Here is an 18,627-nt window from a genome sequence, read left to right on the forward strand (position 1 = left end):
AAAAAAAAAAAAAGGTGCCACAGCTGGAAGGTGGTGGCGTAATCCTTTAATCCTGGCACTCGGGAGGCAAACGCAGGCAGAACTTTATGAGTTCGAAGCCAGCCTTGTCTACAGCATGAATTCCAGGGCAGCCAGGGCTGTTACATAGAGAAAACCTGTCTCAAAACACAAAACAAAAGATGGGCAACCGGCTTTGCTGCAGCTGGATCTCTTAGAGGCATTTTCTCAATTGGGATTCCCTCTTCTGACTTAGGCTTGTATCGAGTCGACAGGAAACTACCCAGCACTCGCTCTTATAAAGATAGGAGGACAGTTGCAGGAGTTGGTTTTCCTTTTCCTGTTCCTCCCCACACACACACACCTTATGGGTTCTGGGTTTTGAACGCAGGAAGTCATGTTTGGTAGCAACCTGCTTGGACATAACAGCCAAATGGCCACTCCCACTTAGGAAAATGGAAAGAGCAGAGCGTGGAGGTGTGAGCCTTTAATCCCTGCACTTGAGGGGTAGAAGCAGGCAGATCTCTGAATCTGAGGCTACCCTGATCTACAGAGTGAGTTTCAGGACAGCCAGGGCTACACAGAGAAACCCTATCTTGGGGGAAGAAGTCTGGGCTGTGGATGCAGCTCAGGTTGAGAAGGAACGAGACTGGGTCCACCACCAGCAACTCTGCATCCACTCAGTAAAAGGCATCTCCAGCTTAGGCAGTGATGTTTATTTCTCTGAAAGATGGGACTTATATACAGCAGTGACAAGGACCTCCTATCCCACCAGGGGCTTGGGTGGGGAAAGGAGGTATTGACAGAAGGCACTCAGTGGCCCTGGGAGGCCAGGAAGTGAAGGTCGAGGGTGTAGTGTGTCCTGGGAAAGCCAGAGGAGACTGGGGCTCAGCTAGAGCCCCAGGCCACACGAGTGTGAGGCAGCTGGTCCCGGGAGAGCTTGTGCTGGTCGCTGGGGGCTATCTGGCTACAGCAGGACGCAAGGGCAGCCCCCACCCTTCTTCCTGGGAGCAGAGGGTGGGCTAGGAGGGAGTTCTTGCTCCTGGTATTTCCTGTGGGAAGCAGTGTGTAAGTATGGGCTGGAGGGTTGAGGACCAGGAAGGCAGGAGAGGGGACTACTCACCGGACACTCCGGACCAGCTGCTCAAATGCCTCGTCGACATTCAGACGCAGTTTGGCTGAGGCCTCAAAGTAAGCCATGTGGCGGGCAGCGCTGAAAGTGGACGCTTCAGATCGGAGGACCTGGGAGGAGATGGCACGGGACAAAGCAAGGAGCTGGGGTGGGGGGCTGACAGAAGCAAGGTGTGCTGGTTTTATTACCTGAGCAGGCTCAGGAAAGAAAGACCCAACAGGAGGATACTGGAGAGTTGAAGCTATATCTAAGTGAGACTTCAGGAAAGCAGGGAAGAAGTTAAGGGTGCTCTTAGCTACAAGAGGGGAACACACTGCAGCTAGGGTGCAGGAGCAAAGGATTATGTGATGGTCAGGACTGACCAGTGATAGAACCCCTGCCTAGAATCCCCTAGTGAGGGTAAGGGAGTAGCTAAGTAACTATGGCAGAGCACTTTCCAGAATCTCCCAATGAGTCCCTGGGGGTGTGGCTCAGTGATAGATGGTTCCATTTGTGCATCCGTCGAAGTGAAAGTTCTGACGGTGAAGGGACCAGGGACCAGAGAAGGAGAGGTTTCCCCGAGAGAGCCTCCTAGGTCCAAATGGGGCCATCAAGGAAGGGGGCATCCCAAACCTGGCGCTGTGTCTCCAAATCTGCTTTGTTCCCAACCAGTACGATGGGGAAATCGTCGCGGTCCTTGACTCTGAGGATCTGCGTGAAGAGCTTGCCTACCTCATTGAAACTGCAAGAGAAGCCGGTAGTGTGAGGCCGCCTCAGGGAGGAACCTGCCCCGTGCTCAGCCAGGTCTCCCAGCACCTGCCCTCACCTCTGCCGGTCATTGATTGCAAACACCAGCAGGAAGCCATTGCCAGCACGCATGTACTGCTCCCGCATGGCACCAAATTCCTCTTGACCTGCAGTGTCCAGGACTGTGGAGACAGGGAGAGAAATATGTGGGTCCCAGGCTGCCCAGTTACCTGCCTCCCATCTGAGCCCCGCCATCCTTACTGTCCAGCCTCGCGGGGATGCCATCCACAGAGCAGATCTTTGTGTAGGAATCCTCAATGGTGGGGTCATAGTCAGACACGAAGTAGGACTGAGGGACAGAGAGGTCACTGTCACCAAAGCACTCTGTGACTCTGTGTGTTCATGCACGCATGAGCCCTGTCCCTAGATCTTCCCTTTTCCCCCTCTCTGGGTCTGTCTCCTTTGGACTATGTCCCCACTCTTTCTCTGGGTCTCAGTATTTCTCTCTCTCCCTGTCTTCTCCTGAGTCTCTGTCTATCCATCTTTTCCTCTTTGTCTCTCTCCCTCTTTTCTCTGCCCCCCCATGTACCTGTCTCCCCCACTGCTGCCCGTGTCTGTCTGTCTGCCCCATCTCTTTCCCTTTCCATCCCTCTGGGTCTCTGTCCTGCCTCTCTAGCGTTCCCATTCCATCTTTCTGGCTGACTGTCCCCAGTCACCAATGCCCACCCGCATGACCTCTCAGTCCAACCTCTCAGCCCGTTTTCTTCTGTATAAAGTGTCCTCTTTGCCATAACCCCCCTCGGCTGCGTCATGTTAGGAATCACTCTCCCTCTGAGAGTCTCAGTTTCCTCTTTTGGAGAAGGAGGATGAAAGCTCTGTACCATCTCAGCGTTTGATTTGCAGGAATTCTCTGCTCAACACTTCACACTTGCCTGGTAATAGTTAGCCATCAGCTTCTGGGAGCTCTTGTTGACCAAAGTAGCTGCCTATCCTGCCCATCTCTCTTCCCTTCCTCCCCTATCTTTCTTCCCTCCTCCATAAGCAGACTCCAGCATCTCCTCCCTGGAGGAAAGTCTAGGTTCCAATCCTGCTTCGGAGAGGCGCCCCACCCTCAACCCGCCCCTCCCTTCCTGCCTGGGTCCTGCTGCCTTCAGTCAGGACTCCGGCCAACTCCGGGTTTGGCCCTGGGTGCCAAGTGCTCAAATTTGGGCTCTTCCTTCCCTTGTAGGTTTCTCAAAGGCATAGTTGGAGGCGCCTTGCATGTGTGTCTACTACCCAGGAACCTCTAGTGCAGCAGTAAATCAACTCTCACTTTCCTAGTGTTGCCTTGGGAGGGGGAAGGGGAGGCCACCCGTGGGAACTGGGTGGAGGTTTCCGGGGCTGGGCTGGATTTTTAGAACTTGGCTGCTGGGGCTGAAGGTGGCTTCCTCTCTGGAGACTGTTTGCTGAGGGCTGGGGCTGGAGGGGTGTAGGTGCAGAGCCTAGGAAGGATGCGGCTTGGTTTGTGTGGGGAGCCGCTCAAGGATGGGCACAGCCTGGGGCACTCTTGGAGGTAGGCTTACAATGTTGTGGAGACCTAGAGGTGCATTCAAGGGTCCTAAACCTTCCAAGTATAGGTCTTTGGAGGTTGTGAAAAACCTGAAGGTTTTGTTTTTGTTTTTGTTTTAACGTGGAGATGACTTGGGAGCTATCCAGAGTCACCGGAGGTGAAGGTGAGGGCAGGGCATTGGAATAGAGTGGAGAATTTAGGGTGGAGAAATGGTTGGTTTTCCTTGGGGGTGGGGCAGGAGGATGAGGGTCTGCATTTAGCAGAATAGGGTACTGCCAGATATTGGTGTTTTCCAAGGCTAGTCATGTGGCAGAATCTTCCTAAGCTCGGAGGGGAAATCCTCTTCAAGCAGGGGTTACAGGGTGCCTCTCTTAGGACTGCGCAGACCCAGTAGTGTCCTAGAATCACGATCTTGGCAAAGATTTCCAAAGTCTGGGGGAGGTCCCTGAATAGAAGGACCAGGGTTCCAGCTGTGGAAAGTCAAAAGTCCTGAGCGCAGCTGCTGGGCCAGTGGGGCTCTTGAGTCGCTAAGGGGTGAAGAAGCTGGGACTTCAGACAGACAGGGTTCTGGGGTCGGGGACTCAGGGAGTGCTTAGGATCTGAATGGAGCAATTGTTAGGGATTTAGGTACTCCCAGGAGATGAGCAGGGCCAGGTCCGCTGGAACAAGAGCTCTCAGGTACCGAGCTCCGGGAGGGTGATATGCCTCAGGACGTATTAGGAGAAGGCTCCCCCGCAGGAAGTGGGTGGAGGTCCTGGCACTTTGAGTAGCAACCTGCAGGGATCTTTTAGGATTAGAGACCCGTTTAGAAGGGTTTCAGTGATGGTTCTGGGAAAAGTAAAAGTTTCAAGGAACCCCCAACGGACACAGATTCCTCGGGGACACCCTCCCCGGAGAGGGCCCACTACCTGGATGAACTGGATGGTCAGCGCGCTCTTGCCCACGCCGCCGCCGCCCACGACCACCAGCTTGTGAGTCTCGCCGGGCGGGGGGTCCCTGGGTCCCGGCCCCCCGCCCCGGGGCCGCCCCCGCCCAGTCCCGGACGCCGCCCCGCTGCTCATGTCGCCACCGCTGCTGCCGCTGCCGCTACCGCCTGGGGGAGTCAGGAGAGACTAAGGGGTGGGTTATGCTAATGATACTGCATAAACATGAGCTCCCGTTTGTTGGACGCGCGTGTCCGGACGCTTCAGGAGGAGGCGAGGTCAAGTGAAGGGAGGAGCTATACTAATAAGGGTTGGGAAAACAAGTTTGCAAATAAGGGGAATTCCAAGAGGGGCGGGAATATGCTAATATAGATAATATGCCCGCCTGTAGCCCAGCCACGCGCTCCCTCCAGGCATTCCGCCTTTGGGAGGAGCTATGCTAATAAAGCCCCATCTTCGGGCGAAAAGTTCTTTCGGGGCGGGGATATGCAAATAATATACTCGTCGTTTTTTTTTTTTTATCTAAGGACCACCCCTGAACGTCTTTCTGATAGGTGGGGCTCGTGGACTCCAGCTCAGGGCCGAATATAGGGTGCTCTTAGGAAGCACAGGTCTCGAAAAAGAAGCTCCGCCTCTTTTCTGAGATCGTCTCCAATCTCTGTGCCCCGTCGTTGGTCTAGACGCTGGAGTCTTCGTCCGCCAAGGGACTCAGGCTTCCGGTTCCCCATGTCCCAGCCAAACGGAAGATAGTCTGGGAGAGGAGCTGGGGCCCTGAAGGGGGACAGCAGGGTAACGGGGCAGGACGAGCTGTGAGATCACCACATTCCTAATTCATGAGCCAGCTCATCCTTGTCGGGAAGTCCGAGGCCAGAAGGGCCTACAGCCAGGATTTCTGGGGTTTGGAGGAGGCAGTTGGTGACTCAGACACCTGGTTCCTACCAGTGCATCGAGTTGGAGACGTGCATTCCCGGGTCCTAGGGAGAACAGGCGTTCAGGAGGGGCTCTTTACTACCAGATTAGGTACTGGGGAAGCTGAGAGCCTGAACTCTTGGGGCTCGAGGATGGAGAGTCTGGGGGACTCAGAATTCTGGGTTCGAGGACGTGAGTGCGCGCGGGGAGGGTTGCGGAGGAGTTTATAGCACTTACGTTTGTGTAAGGTATAATATTGATGCCCTAAAAGGCCTAAGGAAGAGGATTGAGATTTCCGAGTCCCGGGGAGGAGGGAAATGAGTTTTCCCTCTTCTGTTCTAAGTCAAAGGACTCAGATTTCGGACCTAACTGTCCTGGTCTGACGGCTTGCTTCTAAATTTAGTGGAGATTATTGTAAAGTCAAGGCTATCCTTGACATTCTAGAATGAACCTGTCTCAAAATAAAAAACAAAAAGAGGGCTATAGGTAATGCTCAATAATAGAGTGCTTGCCTAGCATGTAAGAGGGTCTAAATTTAACATCCAGTACCCCAAAATGAATCGTTTAAGCGGGGCATGGTGACGGATCACAGTCTGCAGCAAGTTCCAGGTCAGTCTGAGCTACAAAGATACCTTCTCAAAAAACCTCCTTAGGACTTCGAGGGGAAAAAAGTTAGAAGGGTCTCATATTCGGAAAGGCAGAATATGGGCGGGGTAGCGTCCAGTTCACTTCAATTCCCAAGGATCTCAACATCGGAGCGCCTTTTGTACGTCACTTCCTGATCCGCCGCCCTTTTCCCCGCGCACGCAGGGCACTGTGGGGGACCTCACCGCGCGCTCCTACAACCCCGCCCACTTCACCTTTCACCTCTACACTGTCCCCCGCGTGACGGAGTTGACTCGCGGACTACGTCTCCCGGCGTACAGCGGGCGCACCCCGCCTCCACGCGTCGCTTTGATTTCTGGGAAACCGAGTCCGCCCTCCATTCGGCCGGCTTTCAGGAAATCTATTTGAGTACTTGAAATCCCAGCAACCTCCGCGGCAATTTGGCTCCGCCCCTCCTCAGTTCGCGAGCCCCGCCCCAGTTCGCCCCGCCCCGCGCCTGGGCCGGAGCCGCAGCCCGAGCGGCGGGGTAAGATGGCGGCGGCGGTCCGGGCCGCGGGGCTCGGGCCTAGCGGGGTGGGCGGGGCGGAGTCGGGTCGCTAGTCGTCTCCAAGTGTCGCCAGTCCGCCACCGGGCCTGGAGAGCAAAACGTGGCAGCCTCGGATCCGGCAGCGGCGGCCAAAGCAGTCGCTGAGTGTGGGGCCTTCTTTGGGCCCGGGACGCGCCCGTGGGTACCAGGGGGCGTCCGTAGGGCCTGGGCCGCGCCTAGGTCAGCCCTCCAACACATTGCTGAACACGGACGTGTCTGCAGGCGCTGTAGATGGTTTTTATGTGCGACCGTAGGCTAGGGTCTGTTGAGAGGCTTTTGGGGCCATCTTGAGATCTTGGTGTGTGTCCCAGGAGTGAAGGGGTCTGCAGAACCACCTAGATCGCCGGGGTATGTCTGTTAGGGCTGGGAGTGTCTACCCGTGCCGGCCTCTGCATTCTGCTTATCTACATGGATCTGGGACTATTTATGCGACCTGGGAACTCTCTTCAAGGACTAGGAAGTGTTAAGGGCCACCTGGAAGAAAGAGACGTGTTCCCACTCAGGGAAAGGGAGGCAAGCATTGTGATGTGCCCAGTGGCATAAATGGGTCTCCAAGGTCTGGGAAGTGTTTGATGTAGGGTGACTCGGAGATGAGGGAAGGGGGGAAGGGGTGGGGCAGTTAGAAGGAACTGGAATCATCCAGGTGATTTTGATGTGATTGCAAGAATCCAGACTGTGTCTTGGAGCAAGTTCAAGTGCTTTGGGGGATTAGATAAGCGTGTACAACAGAAAGTGCTGGGCATTTTACCCAGCTCAAATATACTTGCCCTTTAGAAAGTAATTAAAATGAAAATGGCTTTAACCAAAAAAAAAAAAAAAAAGAAAGAAAATAAAAAGAAAGAGAATCTGTGTTGTCCTCGGACTGAGGAGTACCTGGAGAGCCGAGGGTCTGAAGAGCTGTCTGGACTCATCTAGTGCAGTACTTTGCAGCATGACCTTGGAGGCAGGAGGAAATACACTGCTGGCTGAGACTCAGTGTGTGCCAGCAAGTACATTTCACTAGTATTCCCCCAGCCCCGCAAACTCATATTCATTTAAAACCTGCTCTTAAATGAGCTATCTGTTAATCACTAAGTTGCTCCCAGAGGGACCACTTATCTCCCGTGGTCTGCGGCCAGGTGCTTTTGATAGAGTTTCTTGTCTGTGACAGTCACTGCTCTGGACAGCATCTGTGTCTCAGACACTGCTGGGGAGAAACCCTAGAGCTGGGCACTGTTGGTACACTGTGTAGGAAGGCCTGAGTATTAGCTTGGATATGGGAGAGGTATGGATGTGGGATTTAGGGAAGAATCTGGAACTGAGAGGCTGACTGAATGTGAAGGCCTGGGCATAGTTTCATAGTAGGACTGGGTCCAGGGCCTAGGTCTTTTCCTTGCAGGTGCACAGCCAGGGAAGCCGGCTGAGACAAAAAGGGGGAACCTGGTCTAAGGGCTAATGATACAATTATTGCTAATGTGTGTCCAGCCGTTGTATGTGCAAATTAGTGTAATAGGTGCTACTATTTTGCCATTTTCAGATAAGTACACAGTTTGATTAGAGAGCCCAGAGCTTCTAGGAATTCCAAGATTAGGTGTGTTCAGAGTCACAGGTTTGACAGCTGTGGGGAGGCTTACAGCTGTGATGTTCATATTTTCTGAAGCCTCAATCAAGACATCCACCAGTCTGAAGGATGCTCTTTCAACCACCTGACTGGGCTCTCAAAGCTCAGAATTCCAGTGACATCACCGAGGCTTTGGCCATGCTTCCACAGGACAGGCAGCTGGGTGATAGGCAAGTGTCCCGATGGGGCTGGGAGGACAGCATGCCTTTCCGAAACTTGGCGTTTTTAAAAGTTTTAAAAGCAATGTGGCGGTTGTGTAGACCATACTATCATAGTTGTATTTCATGCCTATAAATGAGACTCTGGTTCCTCACCATGGAGGACGATGGGTGCTGTGTGAAGCTGTGCTACTACTGTTCCCTGTCGGCGCAGTCCTCGTTGTGGGGAAGGTGGGTCTCTGAGACCTAAAGTCAGGGTTGAGTTTGCATCTCATTGGGTCGGGGAATTTGAGTTTTGAATAGGAGCCTTTGTGGGCTAGATGTTAGAGCTTGTGGCAGAGGATCCTGCCATTGACAGGGAAGGCAGCTGAAGTCCAGAATGGCTCTAGTCCCTGCAGGTCAGCGTGGGACCAAGTCCGAGTTCGTCAGGAGTTGGTTGAAGTGAGGGGCACTAAAGGAGGTGCACAGAAGCCCCAGAGGGCTTGCTTTACTTTCTGCTCCATCCTCCCTCAACCCCAGGTGACCATGGAGGAGGAAGATGAGTCTCGAGGTAAAACAGAGGAATTGGGAGAGGATCGAGGAGATGGTCCACCTGACAGAGATTCTGCCCTTTTTCCTTCTGCCTTTATCCTGGTAAGACAGCTGGGGGCAGTGGGGCGTGGGGGCCTATGTTCTCATTTCTTGGCATAGGGGCTGAGGGTTTGGGACCCGGAAGAAGTGTAGCCCTAAGTGGCCTTAGCCTGTGGCCTGGCTGTGGGGTTTCTTGAACGTTCTTCCAAATAGCAGAGGTTCCAGTCTCTTATCTGATATCTCTGATTTTTAACTCCCCCACTTTGCAGCGGGCCATTCAACAGGCTGTGGGGAGTGCCCTGCAGGGGGACCTGCCTAATGAGAAAGGTAGGCACTCTAGTCCTTTCCAGCTTGGCCTCCTTCTTCCTGAGGCTTCATGAGGGCTACATGCTAGGGTCAGGGGTGTCTGGGGGACTGCATGCGGCTGGAGGGAAGCCTAACTGCAGGGGCCAGCAGACCTGCCGCACAAGGGATGGCTTCGGGGCTGGTGAGAGGCTGTGAGCAGGGCAGTAGGACACTTTTGGGAGGCAGGAGACGTTTAGACCCAGGGCTGGGCAGGGCTCAGAGGCCAAGCTGAGACATCTCTTTCAGTAACCCAGTGGATGTGAACTCAACCCAGATTGAGTTGGGGGAGCTTAGGGTCCTTCTCTAACTGGGAGGGGTAGGTACTTGTGCAGCCAACACGGTCTGGTCCCGCTCACCCAGCTGCTGTGCTCTGCAAAGCCTCATGGTAAGTCCCATGTTACTGCAATATTTATCCAGATGGCTCTCGGTGTCGTGGCCTTCGATGGAGGCGCTGCTGCCGCAGTCCACAATCAGAGCCTCGTTCACAGGAGTCAGGGGGTGCTGACACAGCCACTGTGAGTAAGGGTGTGCATGACCCTTCATCCTGGGGCCTGCAAGACAAAGGAACTGGGCATCTATACCCTTGGGTCTGGAGTAACTCTAATGGGTAGTCATCAGAGTCTGGGGACCAGATCCCTGACTGAGCTCTTCCAGAGACCATCAAGGGTGGCCCTTGGTGGATCCCTGAATGTCCTTGGAGCAAGTTGGTGGGTTCCTGCGAGGCTAGAACTAGGAAGGTTCTCCATGTGAGCACTAACAGAACAGAGCCCAACTTGGTCCCTTCTAGGTACTGGACACAGCTGCAGACAGCTTTCTTGTGGGGCTGGTGAACATCCTGGATCCCCCCGATACCTGGGTCCCCAGCCGCCTGGACCTGCGACCTGGCGAGTAAGAACCTGGGCAGCTACCAGGGCGGTGGTGGCGCACGCCTTTAATCCCAGCACTCGGGAGGCAGAGGCAGGTGGATCTCTGTGAGTTCCAGGCCAGCCTGGTCTACAGAGCGAGTTCTAGGACAGGAACCAAAGCTACAGAGAAACCCTGTAAAGCGCCTGGACAGCTAAAGGGGGGGTGGCTCTAACCTGAGAGCTGTGGCACTGCTGGGGCTCACCATTTCTTCTGCTTTGCAGGAGTGAAGACGTGCTTGAGCTGGTGGCCGAGGTCCGCATTGGTAACAGGGACCCCATGCCGCTGCCTGTGCCCAGCCTTCTGCCCCGCCTCAGGGCCTGGAGGACAGGAAAAACAGGTACATGGGCTGCACTCTGATGGGTGGGTGGTCTTGTAGGAGCTGTGTGGAAATGAACTAATGGTGCTCTGTCCTGGGGGGTCTCACACATGTTCAGCAGCATTCTCCCACAAAGCTGAGCCTAGCCTCAGTTAAGCTATTTGTAGTGAAGGCAGCAGGGATGGTTATGACGTTAGGTACAAGTTAATGCTTATACTTGCAGAAAGAATTCACGGGGGGGTCATGTAGGAGCATTGAGCATACTGGATATTAGATGTCAGAGCTGACTGATAGTGTCTTTGAGTTGGGGTCTCATCGTCTAGGAAGGGGATCCTCACCAGCTTGCGTCTGAGGGGAAAGCTCTGGCTTTGACATTGTGATTCTTTGCTGTGGTTGTGTAGGGTAGTGTCTGCTTCCCATTGTGCTCCTGGTCGGTGTCCAGCGACCTCAGCGCCCATCAGCTCCAGGGGCACTGGCGTTTGTTGAACACCTAAGGTTGTTCTGACTCAGGCTCCACCAGGGCCTTTGTTTTTGTGCTGCTGGTGGTGTCTGTGTGTCTATTTATAAGTGGAGTGAGTAGAGAGAGACCCTCGCTCAGGTTGAGTCTTTGGTAGCGATGAGTCCCAGTGCCTTAAAGAGCATGACTTGTGATCCCACTGAGGCAGGTCACAGTCACTCTGTCACTTTTCTTCTTTCTATGAGGCACAGGGGACATGTGTCTCCCTGACTTCAGAGGCTGCAGAGGATGAGCTTGCCAACAGCCTGTTGACACAGACGAGTGTCTGGATTTGACCCTGACTGTGATATATATGGAACTCTAAATTAGGTTGTGATTTTGTCGTTTGTTGGTTTCTTTTTCTGAGGTGGGGTCTTGCACTGTGACCCAGGCTGGCGTGGACTTGTAGCAGTCCTGCCTTACCCTCCCATGTGCTGGGATTCGTCTTGGAACACCGCCATTTGTGGTTAGGGTTTTTAAAAACTCTTGGAATTGGTGTCTTTTTATGTTGCTAAGGCTGTTCACAGGCTCTGGGCTCAGACACTCCTGCTTCAGCCTCTGGGATTTAGCACTGTGGTTTTGCACCATTCAGAGTTCTTTTTAGGTTAGTTTTGGTTTGGTTTTGGGTTTTTCTAGATAGGGTTTCTCTGTGTCACAGCCCTGGCTATCTTGGAACTCAGGCCATAGTCTAGGCTGACTTTGAACTCACGGAGATCCTCCTGCCTCTGCCTCTAGTTTGCTGGGATTAAAGGTGTGCCCCAGACTCTTGATTTCATAGAAGGGATCCAAAGCAGACAGGTTGAGCTAGAGGCCTGTAGTCACATGACTAGAGAGTGTGACCCAGGTCTCTGTGGTCCATGACTAGAGAGAGCTGTGACCTGGGTCTCTGTCCTCAGAGGGCTGTGCTGGATGGGGTCTTGGTTTCCATGCTTAGGTACATCATGAGTCTAGGCCCAGCCTTTGCTCCTGTGTGCCCATGGTGCAGTGTGTGTTAGGGCCAAACTAAGGAGGCATGCAGAGCCTGGCCTGTGAGAAGGGCAAGTATTCCCTCATGTCCCTGTGGGCGTGACTCTTGTTTCCTAGCCATTGGGGCCAAAAACTTGGAAGGACTTTCTTGTCTTGACAGGCCTCCAGCTCTGCCATTTCATGATCTAAGCTGCCTCCTATTCACAAAGCAGATTCAATTCATGTAGGAGGCAGCTGGCTCTTCTGTCCTGTGGGGAAATCACTGCCATTGGTCAAGGCAGATTTTTGGCTTTAGGGCCAGTTTGTGGTGTGCGATATTACTAGGTGGGTGTACCTTCTGGGCTCAAGTGTGGCCTCTGGGCCCATTTTCTGCTGTATTGGATGTGCTCACACATGCACTGCATACCCCAGTCTCCGACTTCACTGACCAGCCTCCCCTACTCCTTAATTCTATGGATAAATAGGCCTGTTCTGCCTCCCTTGTTTCCTGTTTTGATCAAGGTCTTGGAGGGCATATAGGAAGCACTAGATTAGGGTCTGAGGAGGGTCAGGATGGGGTCAAGGCGGGGTTAGGGCGGGGGTGGAGGTAGTGGTGGCACTGGCCTGCCTGCAGGGAGTTACTGACTGTGACTCTGTCTGCCCTGTCTCTGCAGTGTCTCCGCAGTCTCATGCCTCTCGGCCTGCCTGTGCCCACCACCTCCTCACCTTGGGCACAGGGGATGGAGGGCCTGCCCCTCCACCTGCTCCCTCCTCTGCCTCATCCTCGCCTTCCCCTTCCCCATCCTCGTCTTCCCCTTCTCCCCCTCCTCCTCCTCCGCCCCCTCCAGCTCTTCCTGCCCCCCGATTCGACATCTATGACCCCTTCCACCCCACCGACGAGGCCTACTCCCCACCGCCAGCCCCGGAGCAAAAATACGACCCCTTTGAGCCCACAGGCTCCAACCCTAGCTCATCAGCAGGGAGCCCCTCACCAGAAGAGGAGGAAGAGGAGGAAGAGGAAGAGGAGGGCCTGTCACAGAGCATCAGCCGCATCTCAGAGACCCTGGCGGGCATCTATGATGACAACAGCTTGAGCCAGGACTTCCCAGGTGACGAAAGCCCCCGCCCGGAGCCCCCGCCCCCGCAGACGCTGGGAGCCCCAGGGACGCCACCTCAGGTGGACTCCACACGGGCTGAAGGAGCCCCGCGCCGCAGGGTCTTCGTGGTGGGACCTGAGGCTGAAGCCTGTCTTGAGGGCAAGGTGTCGGTGGAAGTAGTGACAGCTGGAGGGCCAGTGCTGCCACCACTACCCCCGACTGATCCCGAGATCGAGGAAGGAGAGATTGTGCAGCCCGAGGAGGAACCCAGGGTTGCAGTGTCACTGTTCCGAGCTGGGCGTTCTCGGCAGCCTCCTGCCTCGGTAGCCACCCTTGCTTCAGTGGCCACTCCCGCTGCGCCCCCAGCCTCTGCGCCACGTGCCCCTGAGGGCGATGATTTCCTGTCCCTGCATGCTGACTCTGATGGTGAGGGCGCACTGCAGGTAGACCTGGGTGAGCCACCCGCACCTCCGGCTGCAGACTCACGCTGGGGCGGCCTGGACCTGCGCCGCAAAATCCTAACGCAGCGGCGTGAGCGCTACCGCCAGCGCTCTGCCTCGCCGGGCCCACCGCCTGCACGGAAGAAGGCGCGACGAGAGCGGCAGCGCAGTGGGGACCCAGCCCCACCTGACTCACCAGCTTGGGATGCCAAGAAGCATCGCTCACGGGAGCGGAAGGTCAGTTCTCACACTGCTGCCCGCCGTCGCTCACGTTCACGGTCCCGTTCCCGCCGCCGGTCTCGCTCCCGCAGTGCTGACCGCAGACGCGGGAGCCACCGCTCACGCTCCCGGGAGAAGCGCAGGCGCAGAAGGCGCTCAGCATCACCACCCCCAGCAGCATCATCCTCTTCGTCCTCGAGGCGTGAGCGGCACCGTGGCAAGCGCCGGGAGGGTGGCAAGAAGAAGAAAAAGCGATCGCGCTCGCGGGCCGAGAAGCGCGCTGGGGATGTAGAGAAGCTGCCTGCACCAGTGCCTCCCTCAGGCTCTGACCGTGACAGCCGGCGCCGTGGGGCTGTGCCACCCTCTATCCAGGACCTCACGGACCACGACCTGTTTGCCATCAAACGGACCATCACAGTGGGCCGCCCTGAGAAGGCTGAACCCCGTGCACCTTCGCCAGCACCTGCTGTGTCCCCAAAGCGAGAGGTCCTGTATGACTCTGAGGGTCTGAGTGCAGATGAGCGGGGTGGCAAGAGTGACAAGGACCGGAGGCGCTCAGGGGCTGCATCCTCATCCTCATCCTCAAGGGAAAAAGGGTCTCGACGGAAGGCCCTTGATGGGGGGGACCGGGGCCGAGACAGGGACAGGTCATCCAAGAAGACGCGGCCACCTAAGGACTCAGCACCTGGCTCAGGGCCGCCACCCAAGGCCCCGCTAAGCAGCGGCTCCTCCTCCTCATCATCATCTTGCTCCTCCCGAAAGGTGAAACTGCAGTCCAAAGTGGCTGTGCTCATCCGAGAGGGTGTCAGCAGTACCACGCCTGCCAAGGATTCCTCATCCTCTGGCCTGGGCTCCATCGGGGTCAAGTTCAGCCGAGACCGGGAAAGCCGCTCACCCTTCCTCAAGCCGGATGAGCGAGCTCCTGCAGAGGTGGCTAAGGTGGCCCCAGGCAGCACCAAGCCCAAAAAGACCAAGGCCAAGGCCAAAGCTGGGGCCAAGAAAGCAAAGGGGACCAAGGGAAAGACCAAGCCATCAAAGACCAGGAAGAAGGTCCGTAGTGGGGGCAGTAGCACGGCCAGTGGAGGGCCTGGTTCACTGAAGAAGTCCAAGGCCGACAGCTGCAGCCAGGCAGCCAGTGCCAAGGGGACAGAGGAGACATCATGGTCTGGGGAGGAGCGGACCACCAAGGCCCCCAGTACCCCACCACCTAAGGTAGCCCCACCTCCACCTGCACTCACCCCAGACTCACAGACTGTGGACAGCAGCTGCAAGACCCCTGAAGTCTCCTTCCTCCCAGAGGAAGCCAGTGAGGACACTGGGGTCCGAGTAGGGGCAGAGGAGGAGGAAGAAGAGGAGGAGGAAGAGGAGGAGGAGGAGCAGCAGCCTGCAACTACCACAGCCACCAGCACTGCTGCAGCTGCCCCAAGTACTGCTCCCAGTGCGGGGTCTACAGCTGGAGACTCTGGTGCGGAGGATGGGCCAGCTGCTAGGGTCTCCCAGCTGCCCACGCTACCCCCACCTATGCCCTGGAACCTGCCTGCTGGTGTGGACTGCACGACCAGTGGTGTCCTGGCCTGTGAGTCTTCTGAAATGAGGGGAGGGAAGGGTGATGGCATAGAAGGATGGGGGATAGAAGGGATGGGGGATGGAAAGGATGGAGGATAGAAGGGATGGGGGGATAGAAGGGATGGGGATGGGGGATAGAAGGGATGGGGAGATGGAACAGGGCAGGGTCTAGTCCAGTCTTGGATGTACAGGTGACAGATGGAACAGAAGTATGTAGTGGTTAGCCCAGAATGGAGTGCTTGATCAGCATGCTGTCCTCCTGCTAGGTGGGGGATAGCTGGGGCTTGGGTGGGTCAGGAAGCAGGCGTTACTCTAACCAGCTCCTCTTCATATCCTGGCCCTCCTAGCCTCTGCACACATACCCCTTTTGTCAGAACATTGGGCGTCTGTAGTGATTCTCAGTAGAGGAGATCCTTTTTTTTTTTTTTTCTGTTCCTAACTGAGGTTTTCTAGTTTTGGGATCAAGATGGGAGGGACCTGGCAGCATCAGGGTTAGATGAGGTTTACTACCCACCCTGATATCCCATTGCAGTGACTGCACTGCTGTTCAAGATGGAAGAAGCCAACCTGGCCAGCCGAGCAAAGGCCCAGGAGCTGATCCAGGCCACCAACCAGGTGGGCTCCCATGGGGAAGAGTCCCTACAGCCCCTTCTTTTGTCCATTGCCTCGGGGTAGGAGAGGAACTACAACTCCCAGCAGGCCTTAGGGCAAGGTATTGGCCGGAAGAGGAGCCTTTTGCTCTCTAACATTGGGAAATTTGAGGGAACAGAGGGGGTACAAAGCCTCCTCTTCCCTTCTACCTTCCTTGGCTCATCAGACTCTCTTTCACAGATCCTCAGCCATCGGAAGCCACCCTCCACTCTGGGGGTGACCCCAGCTCCTGTACCCACTTCTTTGGGCTTGCCCCCAGGCCCTTCCAGCTACCTGCTTCCTGGTAGCCTCCCCATAGGGGGCTGTGGCTCTACCCCTCCTACCCCCACTGGGCTAGCCCCTGCATCTGACAAGAGAGAGGGAAGCAGCAGCTCAGAGGGACGTGGGGACACTGACAAGGTGAGATGAATTTGGAGCATCAGAGGACTAGGTGAATGGGGCATGGGCCTGAGCAGTTACAACAGAAAACCACAGAGTAGTGGAGCTCATATTGAGTGCTTCCCTGCAAGAAGCACAGGGTTTCATCCTCAATTCCAGATAAAAAGAACTAATGTATGAAAGAATTAAAAGCATTTATAGTTTGTATATGTATGTATGTGTTTATAAATACCCGTTTAATGTACCTCTCGGTTGCTTTATGTAACTGGGAGATACCAGTTTCTTAAAGAAAGGTCAAGCACATCAGGCTGAGCTGGTCACACGGACTCAGGCCTGTAGCCCTAGCATTTATGAAGGCTCAGAGGCAAGGGAGATGGTGATGAGGCCATCCCTGGCTGGAGTGAGGAACTGCAGGCACAAAGAGGAACAGTGGTTTTTGGCTGCTACTACTGGGCCTTGGACTGCTTTCTTTAAGTCCTGTCTAGATGGATTTACCTGGTCATGGCCCTGACACCACTGAAGGTACTAACCACTGCTATGCCTCATGCTGGCTGAACAGGCTTGTAGTGGAAACAGGTGGCCTCAGCTCACCCAGTCCCTGGTTTGTGAACATTGCCATGCCCTGCCAGCTAGGCTTCTAGGACTTTTCTGTGCTGTTTGTATTGTCTTGGCAAGTGTGAGGTGTGGTGTAGCATGCAGCCCCTCTTCTGTGTTACTTGAGAATATCATGGCCCACAGAGCTGAAACTGGTTCTCCCTGTAGCTGGGACGCATGTGTCCCTGGTCCCTAAGCAGGTGTATTTTAGTGCCTGCCCTCTCCAGGGTCCATTTGCTTACACGCATCTTGCTGTGGGCCCAGACCCTGTCCCCTGTCTCTGGCTTCCAGACGCGTGTTTGGGAAAGCAGTTCTCCTGTGGTTGTGGGCACGGGGCTTTCCCAGGAAGCTCGGCCTCCCAGCACAGCTTCCCTTGATGGTGGTGTCCCATTTTCCATGAGTCACAGGATCTAGTTCCCTGGCAGTGGAAGACTGGGCCCCCTGTGATGCTGTCCACCTTAGCAGCTTGAGCCACCTGGGCTTGATCGCTCAGCCCCTCCTGTGCTTCTGCCAGAGCTCAGGCAACCTGGACCAGAGCAGAGTGTGAGCAGCCAAGCTGGGTGTCTCTGTTACTTAGCCTGTAAGGTCTGCTTAGGGAGAGTTGTGACCAGCTGTGAGTGGGACACACACCGCTTGAGGCTGAGGCAAGAGATTTAAAAGCTGAGGGCAAGAATGGGCAACTTAGACACTACTAGTAAACAAGCTGGGCCGGGTGGTAGAGCACCAGCAACCCCAAGCTCTCAGTTCCAGCACTGATAAAGAAACAGTAGTGTCTGACTGTCTCCCAGCAAATGCTGGGCCTGGCTAGGCCAGGGTGGCCCAGGGTCTGGCCTAGGGTAACTGCAGAAAGGGGAGCGCAGGGCAGGCAGGGTGAGGGTACTGCAGGTCCTCCTTACTCGCCGGCTCTTCACTGTGCTTGTCTCACCCCACCAGTATCTGAAGAAGCTGCACACACAGGAACGGGCAGTGGAAGAGGTGAAATTGGCCATCAAACCATACTACCAGAAGAAAGACATCACCAAGGAGGAGTACAAGGACATCCTGAGGAAGGCTGTCCACAAGGTGGGGCAGAGGGACTGTGGGGATGGGAACCTGGGTCCTGGAGAGGGGCATAGGGTAGGCCAAGTCATTGAGTCAAGTGAGGTGCCCTGGGGCTGGCAGGAATTCAGTTGTTCTGGCTCTGCAGATCTGCCACAGCAAAAGCGGGGAGATCAATCCTGTCAAGGTGAGCAACCTGGTGAGGGCCTACGTTCAGCGCTACCGCTACTTCCGCAAGCATGGTCGCAAGCCGGGGGACCCCCCAGGACCCCCTCGGCCACCCAAGGAGCCAGGGCCCCCAGACAAGGGTGGCCCTGGCCTGCCCCTGCCCCCTCTCTGAGACTTCATACCCTGTTCCTGCGCCTCTGAGATTCTGGACATATTTATGGCTCCACTTCCCCACCACACCCCCCACAGTGGGATGATGGGGTCACTGTGAGGAAGAGGAGAGCCCCCCCAGCCCTGCCCCTGCCCGTTATCCTGGCCCCTTAGCCTACTCCCATGGTCTCAGCCCTTCTGTCATGCCCCCTCCACTTTCATTAAAGATTTCATGAAATAGAGATGGGTGTAGTGGTACACGCTTGAAGCAGGCTGATCTCAGGCTGTTCAGGGACAGCCCGGGCTTAGAGAGAGATTCTCTTTTTAAAAGAAAAAAAAAATGCTCTTTTCAGGAAAAAAGGGTTATGGGGAAGGGGGACATGGGACATCATGAAGGGTCCACACCAAACCCAGGAACATGGTGACAGGAAGCAGGGCCCAGCCTTGAACAGCAGCTGGGCTGTCTGATGGACACTGGAGCTGACCCCATTGAGTGGCCTCTAGTGTCAGCAGCCCTGTGAGGCTGCAGTGACTCAGTCCATGATCCTAGGAGGAAACTGAG

At 55.4% G+C, this 18,627-nt stretch overlaps 2 protein-coding genes across 6 annotated transcripts; one reads left to right on the plus strand and one right to left on the minus strand.

Moving 5' to 3' along the window:
- Positions 1-697: 697 nt before the first annotated feature.
- On the minus strand, positions 698-4,495 carry Rras (RAS related). Its single transcript, XM_005366828.2, has 6 exons — positions 4,313-4,495; positions 2,117-2,204; positions 1,935-2,037; positions 1,742-1,850; positions 1,121-1,239; positions 698-1,049 (listed from the first exon to the last, which is right to left on the minus strand). The coding sequence occupies exons 1-6, from the start codon at positions 4,463-4,465 to the stop codon at positions 965-967; spliced, it is 657 nt and encodes a 218-aa protein (XP_005366885.1). The 5' UTR covers positions 4,466-4,495; the 3' UTR covers positions 698-964.
- A 1,813-nt stretch (positions 4,496-6,308) lies between these two features.
- On the plus strand, positions 6,309-18,307 carry Scaf1 (SR-related CTD associated factor 1). 5 transcript variants are annotated; one of them, XM_026789056.1, is made up of 12 exons: positions 6,393-6,776; positions 8,068-8,198; positions 8,706-8,819; positions 9,026-9,083; positions 9,519-9,616; positions 9,889-9,989; positions 10,229-10,344; positions 12,439-15,096; positions 15,619-15,701; positions 15,918-16,136; positions 17,643-17,771; positions 17,896-18,307. In XM_026789056.1, the coding sequence occupies exons 3-12, from the start codon at positions 8,712-8,714 to the stop codon at positions 18,085-18,087; spliced, it is 3,762 nt and encodes a 1,253-aa protein (XP_026644857.1). In that variant the 5' UTR covers positions 6,393-6,776; positions 8,068-8,198; positions 8,706-8,711; the 3' UTR covers positions 18,088-18,307. The 5 variants fall into 5 exon arrangements, with proteins under 5 accessions (XP_005366886.1, XP_026644857.1, XP_013209123.1 ...); XM_005366829.2 differs by lacking the exons at positions 6,393-6,776; positions 8,068-8,198 and adding an exon at positions 6,309-6,368; XM_013353669.2 differs by lacking the exon at positions 8,068-8,198.
- The last annotated feature ends 320 nt before the right edge of the window (positions 18,308-18,627 follow it).

Source organism: Microtus ochrogaster, unplaced genomic scaffold, assembly GCF_000317375.1.
Source record: "Microtus ochrogaster isolate Prairie Vole_2 unplaced genomic scaffold, MicOch1.0 UNK14, whole genome shotgun sequence".
Classification (NCBI taxonomy): domain Eukaryota; kingdom Metazoa; phylum Chordata; class Mammalia; order Rodentia; family Cricetidae; genus Microtus; species Microtus ochrogaster.

Excerpts from the sequence above, each read along its gene's own strand:
- Rras (XM_005366828.2), bottom strand. The coding sequence starts at position 4,465 with ATGAGCAGCGGGGCGGCGTCCGGGACTGGGCGGGGGCGGCCCCGGGGC. Across the intron at positions 2,205-4,312 it reads TGACCATCCAGTTCATCCAG|TCCTACTTCGTGTCTGACTA; the intron begins GTAGTGGGCCCT and ends TCTGTCCCTCAG. Across the intron at positions 1,851-1,934 it reads GCAATCAATGACCGGCAGAG|TTTCAATGAGGTAGGCAAGC; the intron begins GTGAGGGCAGGT and ends CTTCTCTTGCAG.
- Scaf1 (XM_026789055.1), top strand. The coding sequence starts at position 8,313 with ATGCCTATAAATGAGACTCTGGTTCCTCACCATGGAGGACGATGGGTG. Across the intron at positions 15,097-15,618 it reads GACCAGTGGTGTCCTGGCCT|TGACTGCACTGCTGTTCAAG; the intron begins GTGAGTCTTCTG and ends ATCCCATTGCAG. Across the intron at positions 16,137-17,642 it reads GACGTGGGGACACTGACAAG|TATCTGAAGAAGCTGCACAC; the intron begins GTGAGATGAATT and ends TCACCCCACCAG.